At 33.3% G+C, this 13,319-nt stretch overlaps 1 protein-coding gene across 2 annotated transcripts in view; it reads right to left on the bottom strand.

Annotated features, from left to right (window-relative positions):
• Window positions 1–12,582, bottom strand: part of LOC133172440 (hepatocyte nuclear factor 4-gamma-like) — a 42,221-nt gene extending 29,639 nt beyond the window's left edge. Inside the window, exon 1 of one of the 2 annotated variants that reach the window (XM_061307324.1) lies at window positions 12,423–12,582. In XM_061307324.1, the coding sequence (XP_061163308.1) occupies window positions 12,423–12,453 (31 nt within the window). In that variant the 5' untranslated portion in view covers window positions 12,454–12,582. Of the gene's footprint in view, window positions 1–245; window positions 445–12,422 lie in introns of those variants that run through there. The other variant, XM_061307322.1, reaches the window with a different exon arrangement.
• Window positions 12,583–13,319: the final 737 nt, after the last annotated feature.

Raw genomic sequence — 13,319 nt, 5'->3', positions numbered from 1 at the left:
ATTAGAAATTCATATATAAGACAGGGTAAACAAACACATTGTGAAAAATTCCTTCTAATGTTTCTGATTAAAATTTTCTTTACAAATCACCCACATTTTGATTGCATTGCAGAAAATCACACAATGAAAAAAAAGCACTTAAAAACTTTATTGGAGAAAAAAAAAACTCTTGCATACTTACTTACAATTATCTGGAAAATTACGAAAAGGAAAGTAAATCTGCATAAGAATTTTAAGTGCCTAACCTCTACAAGGAGGCAAGAACCTCTCCAGATCCCTAAGAGTTATCTGTCCTTGATATTCAGGCTCTTCTTGTTTAATCGGATATGGCCTCTGTTGATGGTGCCAATAAGTCTGGCCCGGATACATAGCAGCGGAATAGTCATAAGAGGGGTAATTCATAGTAGCTGCATTTGGAAGAGCCAACATTGCAAACTGTCTAGAAAAAAATCTATCGTGTGAGAAATGAATCTTGGAAGTCCAGCTCTTTCCTTTTTATGCAGCGTTGGAACTTTAAAGGTGACGTTACGCTGTGCCACTGCCTGAAAGTGTCGTGGCACGTGGCAAGACTAAATATATTTAACACACAGCAAAACCACATCCACTTCAAAAAAGCAGGAACTAGCTACTTGGAAGTACTTATTAAGACCACTCAACTAATTAATAAATGTATTTTAGCACCTCTGTCTATTTTTGAGTATTGTCATTATTCGTGTCATGTGACTCCTTTCTTAAAACTGGCACTGAAGATGCCACTGGTAGAACTTGATGCAGTCATGGAAGCAATGAATAAACGAAGCATGAATATATTAACTGATAAAATGTATATGTTTTCATGTATTTCTGAAAATATGGAAGGAAATTAAGAGTATTTGATAAGTCAAAAAATTATCTTTTGTTAATGATGAAATTTAGTCAAGGAAATTAAGTGTTTCAGGACTCCTAATTTTAAACTTCATTTATCACTTCTTTTTTTTTTTTTACATGTATAAAATAAATTATTCTTATTGCATACTGGTATTTACAATATACATGTATTTCATATTTTAAAAAAAATTACAAAATATTAAAATAAAAATTTTATAAAAAGTCATATTTCCCTGGTATTAATCATGTTTATACCACAAGATCCTGTCTACAAACAAATTTGACCTAGAGGATCTGAATTTCACTTTTGACAGTGGACTCACTATCCAGGATTCAAATAATGCAAATAGTGTGACTTCTAACCAAGTGTAAAAGAAAAAAAAAACGGAAACCTTTCTAATGATTGACCAACTAATGCCCACTCCAGAACCAGAGGACATGAATTTCAAAATTTTTGATACATGTATGCTAACTGCATGGTCAATAAAATCCAAAGTGGTGATGACTTAGAATTTCAAAATATTCACCCCAGGCCTATAGTCTCAAAGATGCTACTGCTTGACCCATATGGGTGTATTATGCAATAAAGATTTATAATTTTATACCAAATTTATATCATTATACTGATGTTTAGTTTCAGAAAAGCTAAAATTGCAAGTTTAATACTTATCATTGGAAATGGAAATGGGCAGAAAACAGAAGACTTAAGGGTCATACTCAAAACAACTGGAATATACTGGTAGATAGAAATGGGTCATCTGAGTGACTATAACTGAACAACAATGACAGTTATGTCATGATAATTTTCATTATACAGTCAAACCTCATTATATTGAACTCAATGGGACCCCCCAAAAAACTTTGAGATATCCGAGGATTTGAGATATCGAGGGTAAAATACCTAGTAAGAAAAAGCGGTTGAGACTTCCAAAATACTTTGACGTATCCATGGTAGCTAGCAGCAGGAATAGCTACTTGAAGTACTTATAAGACCACTCAACTAATTAATAAATGTGTTTTTGCACCTCTGTCTTTTTTTGAGTATTGTCATTATTTGTGTCATATGACTCCTTTCTTTAGTTAGTATCTTAGAACTGGCACTGAAGATGCCACTGGTAGAACTTGATGCAGTTGAGGAAGCAATGATGAAATGGAAAAAACGAAGCATGAAAATATTAACTGATAAAATGTATATGTTTTCATGTATTTCTGAAAATATGGAAGGAAATCAAGAGTATTCGATAAGTCAAAAAATTTATCTTTTGTTAATGAGGAAATTTAGTTTTGATTCCTAAATTTAAACCTCATTTATCACTTTTTTTTTATGCATGTATAAAATAATTTATTCTTATTGCATACTCATATTTACAATATACATGTACATGTATTTCATATCTTAAAAAAAAACTTTAAAAAAATATTAAAATGAAAATTTTATAAAAAGTAATATTTTCCTGGTATTTATAAAGTGATACCACAAGATTCTGTCTACAAACACATTTGACCCAGAGGATCTGAATTTCACTTTTGACGGTGGACTCACTATCCAGGATTCTAATAACGCAAATAGTGTGACTTCTAACCAAGTGTAAAGAAAATATTTAAAAACAAGAGTCCCATGGGCCACATTGCTCACCTGAGCAAACTGGCTAGGAAGAAGCAGAAATCAGTTCAGTATATTGAAAAGTTTTGGGGGGGGGGGGGGGCTTAAATTTACACTACCTCAGGATGCTTCTATGTCAATATTACTAATCATGGCTTTGCTGTTCTTAAACAGAAGATTTTAAAGATTTTTTTCCCTATGTATTCCTATGTAAACTCTGATTGGTCATTGTGGCCCCACCCTACCCACTGTAAATTTGAACAAATTTGAATCTACACTACCTGTGGATGCTCCTATAATAATATGACTAATCATGGTTTGCTGTTCTTGAGCAGCAGATTTTTTCGAGATGATTCCTATATATTCTTATGCAAAACTTTGACCCTCTGTTGTGCCCCAACCCCTGGGTGTCATGATTTGAACAAACTTGATTCTACAATACCTAAGGTTGCTTCTGTATATACCGGTATATGACTAATAATGGCTTAGTTGTTCTTGAGAAGATTTCAAAGATATTTCCTATGTAATGTGTATGATCAGGTTCTTACAAGGGATATAATCCTGTTTTCCTTTTACACTCTGTCTGAGTTAATGATTGGACAGCTATGTCTGAGGGCAGCGATTTTTTTATACCCATTGGGAAAGGGTCCGGTACCGGTTCAATTGGGAAAAATAGCATCGAAGTAGAACAAAGGAAAATTTTCTCTCATTAAAACAAATGAAACATATTTTGCGTCTATTCCAACCTCATTACCTACTACTCTGTGTTTTAAAGAATAAACAGCAAGTATTTATTGTTTTTCGTATCGATGTCCCTTGTTTTCGCATTTTCATGCTTTCAATTTGTCAAAATGTATGACACTATGCTGTCTACACCACAGGTCCCACCATATTACAACTAATCTCTACAATCGTAACTACTCGGCCATTTCCTTAACCACAAATATCGGTTACGGAAAAGGGCGAGCGTGATCCGAATGTAATCTCTACTTTCGATTTAAGCGGTGTGAAACAATTAGTCAACTTGTACAATGTTTCATATAAAAAGAAATACAATGTCATCGTAGTCTGTTGCTTGGCAGTTGAATTGGAAATTTTTAGTCTAGACTAAATATTGGGAAAATTTTTTTTTGGCATTGGGAATGGTACCGTTTATCGGTACCAGTTATATAAGGAAAAAAAATGCTGGAGGGTATATCACACAGTACTTAAATTTTCTCTTTCATCTAGAGATGGGGACTGGGTAAGGTACTACTTGCACCGTGTTTCTCCCTTAGGTTCCCATTGATAGATAAGAACCAGTTGTCTCAATCTTCTTCAGGTTTACTACACCCAGAACTTAGTACTAATTAACAAAGATTGCATTGAAGTCTATGGAGCAATTTTTTAAATATAAAAATTCAAATAATATCAATAAATACTGTAGTGAAAAAATGCACTAATACACATTAGAAATAGAATGACAATTGAAAATGATTTTTTTTCCCAAGGTAAGATTTTTAAAATTGATATTTTTTATTAATTAAAAACAGAGGGAGATAACTCTTACCAAAAATTCAAGGTCATAAATTAGGACACATCCCCTCCTTAGATGCTAATAGTAATAAATGGGAATTATGTCTAAATATACTGAATATTCAACACCTACACATCTGTTATGTATTCAACTTCATTGAATCTTTTGTTATTAGGATGGAATACCTTAACTTCATCGCCCAACTTCTACATCTACCTTCTGAATGCCTGACTTTTCCAAAGCTTTGCCTTATATACCCTTAGGCTAGTCCATTCCAAGGGTTGTCAGGTCATTCCACTCCAATGCCCTTTAACCATTACACCTATATATTCATATGTAAACCTTGACCCAGTGTTGTGGCCCTGCCCTACCCCCAGGGGTCATGATTTGAACAAACTTGAATCTACACTACCTGAGGATACCTCTGTATTAAGGTATGTCACTCGTCAGCTTTTTAGAAAAGTTCAGGCAGAACCTCTTACTTCAAAACTATTTATCAAAATTCAATTTTTATAACATATTTAAATGAAACAATGTAAATTGTTCAACATTCAATAAAAAAAACTGCTCAAAAATTCATAAAGAAGTAAGATTTATGAGGGACTATTTCTTGTGGTGGAGGGATATTTAGCAGAAAATTCTGCAAATCTGCACATTTATTTAACTTAATATCTTGGAACTTTAGCCTCACATACTTTTATTCAGAGAATATTTTCCGTTATGATATGCTAGGAATATTAAATATAGGTCTCAATTTATATTTTTATAATAAATTTTACACCTTCCCTCAACAAACTTTGCCGAGAAATGAAGATATATTAAAGAAGTCAAGATAAAATTTACACCGTTTTTTGCTTGAAAGTCGCATATTTTGACCAATATTTCCAAATTTACGTCACTGACCCCAACTTTTTCTTTCATTATTTTAAATTACTCGATACTTTAGACTGATCAGCACTTAAGTCGTAAAAAGTTTGATACAAGAAAATATTTTATTGCCTATTTAGATTTTTAATGCCCCAAATATGTTACTTTTTTAGTGCAAAAAGGTCACACAATAATTTATGCGTATTAATTTACAAGATTTGTTCAATGATAAATATTAATCAAACTAATATACGTAAAATAAGATTATATTTATTGCCATGGTTACATCTAATAAAATATGATAAAGGATAAAGTGATTAACCAAAGAGTTAAAATTTAAGTGCAAAAAGGTCAACTTAATTGTACCGTAGCTCAGTAAAATGCACACTGACTCCCTGTTTTCTCTGCGATTTTCAGTCATACTATATGAGTACTTATCCAATATATACTTCTCAAAAAATCCTTGATATAAGAAATTTCACGAGTGACATACCTTAATATGTCTAATAATGGCTTAGCTGTTCTTGAGAAGAAGATTTTAAAAGATATTTCTTATATATTCCTATAGTAAACTTTGACCCCCCCCCCCCTGTTGTGGCCCTGCCCTGCCCCCAGGGGTCATGATGGAACTTTAATCTACACTACCTGAAGGTACTTCTGTATTAATATGTCTAATAATGGCTTAGTTGTTCTTCAGAAAAAGATTTTTAAAGATATTTCCTATGTATTCCTATGGTAAACTTTGACCCCCTGTTGTGGCCCTGCCCCACCCCCACAGGCCATGGTTGGAACAAACTTGAATCTACATTACCTGAGAATACTTCTGTAATAATATGACTAATCATGGCTTTGCTGTTCTTGAGAAGAAAATTTTTTAAAGACATTTCTTAATATATACTCCAATGGTAAACTTTGACCCCCCCTGTTGTGGCCCTGCCACACCCCCAGGGGTCACAGTTGGAACAAACTTGATTCTACACTACCTGAGTATACTTTTGTATGAATGTTACTAATCATGGCTTTGCTGTTCTTGAGAAGAAGATTTTTAAAAAATATTTCTTATATATCCCTATGGTAAACTTTGACCCTCCTGTTGTGGCCCTGCCCTACCCCCCGGGGTATGATATGAACAAATTTGAATCTAGAGTATGTAATGAAGCTTTCACATAAGTTTCATCTTTTCTTGCCCAGTGGTTCTTGAGAAGAAGATTTTTAAAAGATGCCACCAAATTTTTACGAATTCTTAATTATCTCCCCTTGAAAGAGGGTGCGTCACTTCCTGTGAACAAACTTGAATTCCCTTCACCCAAGGATGCTTTGAGGCAAGTTTGGTTGAAATTGGCTCAGTGGTTCTTGAGAAGAAGTCGAAAATGTGAAAAGTTTACAGTTGACAGACGGATGCCGGACGCTCTTTGATCAGAAAAGCTCACTTGAGCCTTTGGCTCAATTGAGCTAAAAAACATACATTTTTAATGATTGACCAATTAATTCCCACTCCAGAGCCATTATCCTGTATCCAGAGGACATGAATTTCAAAATTTTTGATACAAGTAACTGGTCAATAAAATTCAAAGTGGTGATGACTTTGAATTTCAAAACATTTGCCCCTACTCCCAAAGATGCAGATATACCAAATTTGATCATATAGTTTTATTTTAGAAAATACTAAAATTTATCTCAAGTTTACCACTGATCATTGGAAATGGATGGAAAACAGATGAATTAAGGGTCATAACAACTGGAATATATTGGTACTAGATGGAAATGGGACATCTAACTGAGTGATTATTACAGGAATATAGATAGAAATGGGTCATCTAGCTGAGTGACTATTACTTTAATATAGATAATAATGGGTCATCTAGCTGAGTGACTATTACTGGAATATAGATAGAAATGGGTCATCTAGTTGAGTGATTATTACTGGGATATAGATACAAATGGGACACCTAGCTGAGTGACTATTACTGGAATATAGTTCGAAATGGTTCATCTAGCTGAGTGACTATTACTGGAATATAGATAGAAATGGGTCATCTAGCTGAGTGACTATTACTGGAATATAGATAGAAATGGGTCATCTAGCTGAGTGATTATTACTGGGATATAGATAGAAATGGGACACCTAGCCGAGTGACTATTACTGGAATATAGATAGAAATGGGACATCTAGCGGAGTGACTATTACTGGAATATAGATAGAAATGGGTCATCTAGCTGAGTGACTATTACTGGAATATAGATAGAAATGGGTCATCTAGCTGAGTGACTATTACTGGAATATAGACAGAAATGGGTCATCTAGCTGAGTGACTTACTGGAATGTAGATACATAGATAGAAATGGGTCATCAGGCTGAGTGACTATTACTGGAATATAGATAGAAATGGGTCATCTAGCTGAGTGACTTACTGGAATATAGATAGTAATGTCATAATAATTTTCATTATATAGTCAAACCTCATTATCTTGAACTTTGAGATTTCTAAGGATTTGAGATATTGAAGGTAAAATACTTTAGAAAAAGCGGTTGGGACTTCCAAATCACTTTGACATATATCCATGGTATTTGAGATATCAGTGTTTGAGATACTGAACTTCAATTTTACTAGCTTCTTAATTGCCAGAATTCTTTTCTTTTTTTTTTTACCATCAAGCTTCTACTGACACAGAACTCCTTGGAACTATTAAGCATTTTTTTTACATTTTCATAATACACTGATTTACTGGAGGTACAATTATTATGCATGTCAGACCTGCTTCAAGGAATTTAAATCCTTTAATGAACTACCATGGACCCAAACTGGACTGGACTCAAATAATAGGTGTATAAAACCTACTACAGTCAAACCTCATTATCTCAAACTGGATGGGACCAAGAAAAAAGTTTGAGATATCCGAGGATTTGAGATATCTAAGTAAAATACTTAAAGAATAAGTGTTTGAGACCTCCAAATCACTTATCCATGGTATTCGAGATAATATCAGTGTTGTAGATACCCAAATTCAACTGTATATCAGACATTGTACAACTGGACAACTGAATGATTTCACTCTAGCAGAAGATATTTTCTACCACAATATACAAACTCCAAGAAAATTAATAAATCAAATTCAGATATCGTAAACCAGTGACAGCATGTTGGACTCAAGTTAAAGAGTCTTTGACAAGTCACAACTTATTTAATTATTACTCAACATGTTCGAGAAATAACGATATTTATCACTTTTGCCATTGCAGATATGTATCGTTTTCAAAAGTTTTGCTATTTTAAATACATGTAATTCATAAGTCTTTTATATTTGGTTACGTGTACAAGTCTATTTTACAATATCATTACAATCTTAACAACTCATACTTTTATTTTAAAAAAACTAATATGGATTAGGAGACTAATGTATATATATTTTTGTTGCTATGATAGTTACTGACTATAAAAAAATTGGCGCTAAAAGCAGCACGTCAACAACAATCGATAGGAAATATTTAACTTTGATAGTCGCTAAATTTTCATAAAATTTAATATTTTTTAATTTTACCAAACCAGAACATTATCTTTTAACATTACCAAGGGATGTTAATCCATTTCTCATACAAATGGCGGACGGAATTTCCAACTTAGCATATGTTAGAAGTTAGTCCTGCTGATTTGTAATGAAATTTTCCTTTCATTTACAGGGATATTTCTTTTACTCAGAATATATCTTACATGTTTAACTTTTATTTAATGTAACCTTTGATGAAAGTTGATACTGTTGATTATTAAATCTATTGTATGCTACCAATGCAATCTGATAATTGATAGAAACTTTGGTCCAATTTTGAAACACTAATATATATATATAAGTTAAAGGGCAACAACTCCAGTGATAATCATTTACATAGTCCCGTGATGACCACTAACTTCAATGTGCTAAATTTTTAAAATATATTGTAAATACAATTTCTAAATATAACCCAATAGTTCTTCACACAAAAGAAACAATATCTGCAGAAATATGTACACTGTTTATTGCATGATTACAGATTAGCCTTGACTTGTACTCAAACTCATAAACAAATTCTGCATTTATTTTATATGTAAGATAAACCTGAATAAATTTGTCAGTATTCACCAAGGCCAATGAACTTAATGAGAGTATACGCATTAGCGTTCATAAGACTGATGTAAACATTACGTTTCACCACGAAAAAAAGTTGCATGTATACATATAATGTTTTACCAAACTTCCAAAGAGCTACATGTACACTTTATTTACAAAATGGGCATGAGTAGCCTGTCTATATAGACCAATTATTTGATTGTCATGCTAAATGTCCCATTTCGAACATTTACAGGTTTACAGAGACTTGATGCTTTCATAACCTATAAGATATTTCCTTCTGAAAGTTCACATATTTGAAAACATGCTTTATGAAATTACAATGTTCTTGATTTTTATGGGATCTCAGGTGTATTTATTAAATAATTACACCTGAACCAGGTGTAATTAAATATATAAAAACAACTATACATTCAACAATGTATTATTAAAGAGCACATCCCTTGATCCAATTTAGTTAAAAACCTTAGCAATGTTCTTCCAATAGTTTGTACTTTTTGAAAGGAAAGATGTCCTCTAATTGAAATATATCAAAACAGTTACATATAAATTTACCCATATTATATGAATGTTTGAAAGGAATATTATATCAACTAAAGAGAAAATTGGGTCAATTCAAATTTTCCATACATATATAGTAAGAATGTGCTTAACCGATATTTTAAATGGCTTTGATGACTAAAATTGAAACAGTTTTGATTTTTCAGAAATTAACTGAACCAAATAATGCCCTTTGTGACCCTTGCTCTTAATTAATTCTGCCATTACTTGAATTTTAATTGTTTTCAATGTAGTAAAAAGGTACGTCATATATGAATATATTAATTATAGTAATCCCTTATAAAACTAAAACATATTTATCTTGTATACCTAATAGACTGTTTCACGATAACTGCGGTACTGCCCTTTTGCAGGGCAAAATGATTTATTTTGGTGAAATATGATGTAAAAGTAATTGTTAATTATACGACATTTAATTATCTGTCATCAAAAACTTTGCCAGATGTTGCTATTTTGCCCTGCAAAAGAGTAGTACCACAGTTATCGTGAAAGGGCTAATAGCAATGTAACCAGAAGTCTCTGATGAGACTGTAGCTCTACTGGTCTGTTTGTATAAAAAAAGAAAAGTAGCACTTGGATTTGAAACATTGCAACATGCAACAATAAATAGAATTATGTATCTTAATGTAGTCTACTTTTGTGACAAGTTATATTGAAATCAAATGAAAACTAGGAGTAGTAGCGTTTTGAAAGTATTTCACGGAAATTTCTATTTTTAGTAACCATGACAACACCATTCACCCAAATAAAAAAAAACAGAAATACATATTATGTATCGTAGTGTATTCTAACTGTGTGCCAAATTAGATTGAAATCAGACCAAAATTGTAGGAGGAGTAACGTTTTAAAGGAATTTCAAAGAAATTTCTATTTTTAGTAACCATGGCAACACCGTCCACGGAAATCAAAAACCGATGCACTAAATTATGTACCTTAGTGTAGTCTACTTGTGTGCCAAGTTATATTGAAATCGGACCAAAACTGTAGGAGGAGTAGCGTTTTAAAGGAATTTCACAGAAATTTCTATTTTTAGTAACCATGGCAACACCGTCCATCGAAATCAAAAACCGATGCACTAAATTATGTATCTTAGTGTAGTCTACTTGTGTGCCAAGTTATATTGAAATCGGACCAAAACTGTAGGAGGAGTAGCGTTTTAAAGGAATTTCACAGAAATTTCTATTTTTAGTAACCATGGCAACACCGTAAATCGAAATCAAAAACCGATGCACTAAATTATGTATCTTAGTGTAGTCTACTTGTGTGCCAAGTTATATTGAAATCGGACCAACCCTATAGGAGGAGTAGCGTTTTAAAGGAATTTCACAGAAATTTCTATTTTTAGTAACCATGGCAACACCGTCCATCGAAATCAAAAACCGATGCACTAAATTATGTATCTTAGTGTAGTCTACTTGTGTGCCAAGTTATATTGAAATCGGACCAACCCTATAGGAGGAGTAGCGTTTTAAAGGAATTTCACAGAAATTTCTATTTTTAGTAACCATGGCAACACCGTCCATCGAAATCAAAAACCGATGCACTAAATTATGTATCTTAGTGTAGTCTACTTGTGTGCCAAGTTATATTGAAATCGGACCAAAACTGTAGGAGGAGTAGCGTTTTAAAGGAATTTCACAGAAATTTCTATTTTTAGTAACCATGGCAACACCGTCCATCGAAATCAAAAACCGATGCACTAAATTATGTATCTTAGTGTAGTGTACTTGTGTGCCAAGTTATATTGAAATCGGACCAAAACTGTAGGAGGAGTAGCGTTTTAAAGGAATTTCACAGAAATTTCTATTTTTAGTAACCAAGGCAACACCGTCCATCGAAATCAAAAACCGATGCACTAAATTATGTATCTTAGTGTAGTCTACTTGTGTGCCAAGTTATATTGAAATCGGACCAAAACTGTAGGAGGAGTAGTGTTTTAAAGGAATTTCACAGAAATTTCTATTTTTAGTAACCATGGCAACACCGTCCATCGAAATCAAAAACCGATGCACTAAATTATGTATCTTAGTGTAGTCTACTTGTGTGCCAAGTTATATTGAAATCGGACCAACCCTATAGGAGGAGTAGCGTTTTAAAGGAATTTCACAGAAATTTCTATTTTTAGTAACCATGGCAACACCGTCCATCGAAATCAAAAACCGATGCACTAAATTATGTATCTTAGTGTAGTCTACTTGTGTGCCAAGTTATATTGAAATCGGACCAAAACTGTAGGAGGAGTAGCGTTTTGAAAAATTGTTTACAGAAAGACGGACAGACAGACAGACAGACAGACAGACAGACAGACGGACGGACGACGGACACCTTACTATCGCATAAGCTCTTCTGGTCTCTGACCAGTAGAGCTAAAAATGAAAAAGGACATGAAATTTTGTTAGCTCTCTATGTTTAATAGTGCTTTTACTAAAATACACAAGAAGTATAGATAAGTCAAGCATGTTAGTGTATTTAGTTACTATTGTTTTGTCAAGGGATGCAAAATATGAAACTATACATATAAATGAAATATGAAGATATAGGGAATTGCCTGTAGTGGCTTTATTTAGCTAGTTGATAGCAGCATAAACAAAAAATTTAAAAAAAAAAACACACAACAAAAAATTTACAGCTAGCCCCCAGCCATTTCAGGAGGCAACAAATGGACCGTGAACAGGTAAACAGGTCATATCAGGTAAATCGATTATGGAACTTGTGCATGTGTGCCCACTTACTGCTAATAAGCAGCTAATTATGTCTCATACTTGATTTCCTCATTTATAGATAATTTGCCAAATATTTCATAAATTTTCATTTCGTGTCACGTACGCGTGACAGCTTAAGAAGGGGGGTTTGTTTCCAGGATTCAATCAAGTAATTTATTGTTTACTTCCTCTATTTTCCTACCTTCCCCATTTGATGAGGAACTGTCACTCATGCTGGACTTTGATACGTCCGATTTCTATCTTTGTAGCATAGGGAAACCCTCAGTTCAAACTCCAAATTGATGTCCTATTTATGGAAAGAACTTATAACTTCTTGGGCCTCCATAGTTAATCACGTGGTCTATCACATGGCGGAAGAAGATAATTACAAAGTTTTCTCAAACAGCTTTATTTATTCCGGAATGAAAGGTTTTTTTTGGGGGGGGGGGGGGTATTTTTTGTGGATGTATAATTTTACCAAAGCATTTTTATTTTTATTCCACAGAAACCAGTGTAAGGGGCGATGCAGATTCAGATTAAAGATTTCTCAAAGGATGAAATTTGCTTGTTTTTTGATTAATTGTTTTAAGCTCTCTGTGCCTTGATATAAATCATTTTATTTTAAATCAGTGATTCAGAGATTTTTGGTTTTAAAGAAAAATATAGAAGTATCCTAATGAGACTAATTAATTAATATCTCCTGCATGATTTATCAACTAAAGAAAGGGCCTACTTTCTGCCATCTTGTAAATATAACTATACAATCATTGCAAATTTCTGTGGCTTGAAACCTATTATAATTAATTTAAGGTTGTAACATCTTTGGTCCTAACCAGCCTTTAATGTGCTCATGTATGAGTATAATGTTTTCCAAAGTCCTAGCATTACCGACTAGGAGAAAAATGCAACTGACCAGAACAGGTCAATTTGAAAAAAAAGGCCTCTTGAATCACTAGTCAGGTGCTCTACCAGCTGAACTTTCTGGAGAATGAACCCACTGGACTGCCAAATTTCTCCGTCCTTAAACGTCTTCCCCACCAAATATGCCAGGATTTCCCCCTGCAGGTCTTCACCTATCACTTCCAGGGCATGGTCACAT

This window comes from Saccostrea echinata, unplaced genomic scaffold (assembly GCF_033153115.1).
Source record: "Saccostrea echinata isolate AGI-Se365-2 ecotype Australia unplaced genomic scaffold, CSIRO_AGI_Sech_v1 ptg000054l, whole genome shotgun sequence".
Lineage (NCBI taxonomy): Eukaryota > Metazoa > Mollusca > Bivalvia > Ostreida > Ostreidae > Saccostrea > Saccostrea echinata.
The sequence above is the reverse complement of the archived record's forward strand: the minus strand, read 5'-3'. Positions and strand labels throughout refer to the sequence as shown.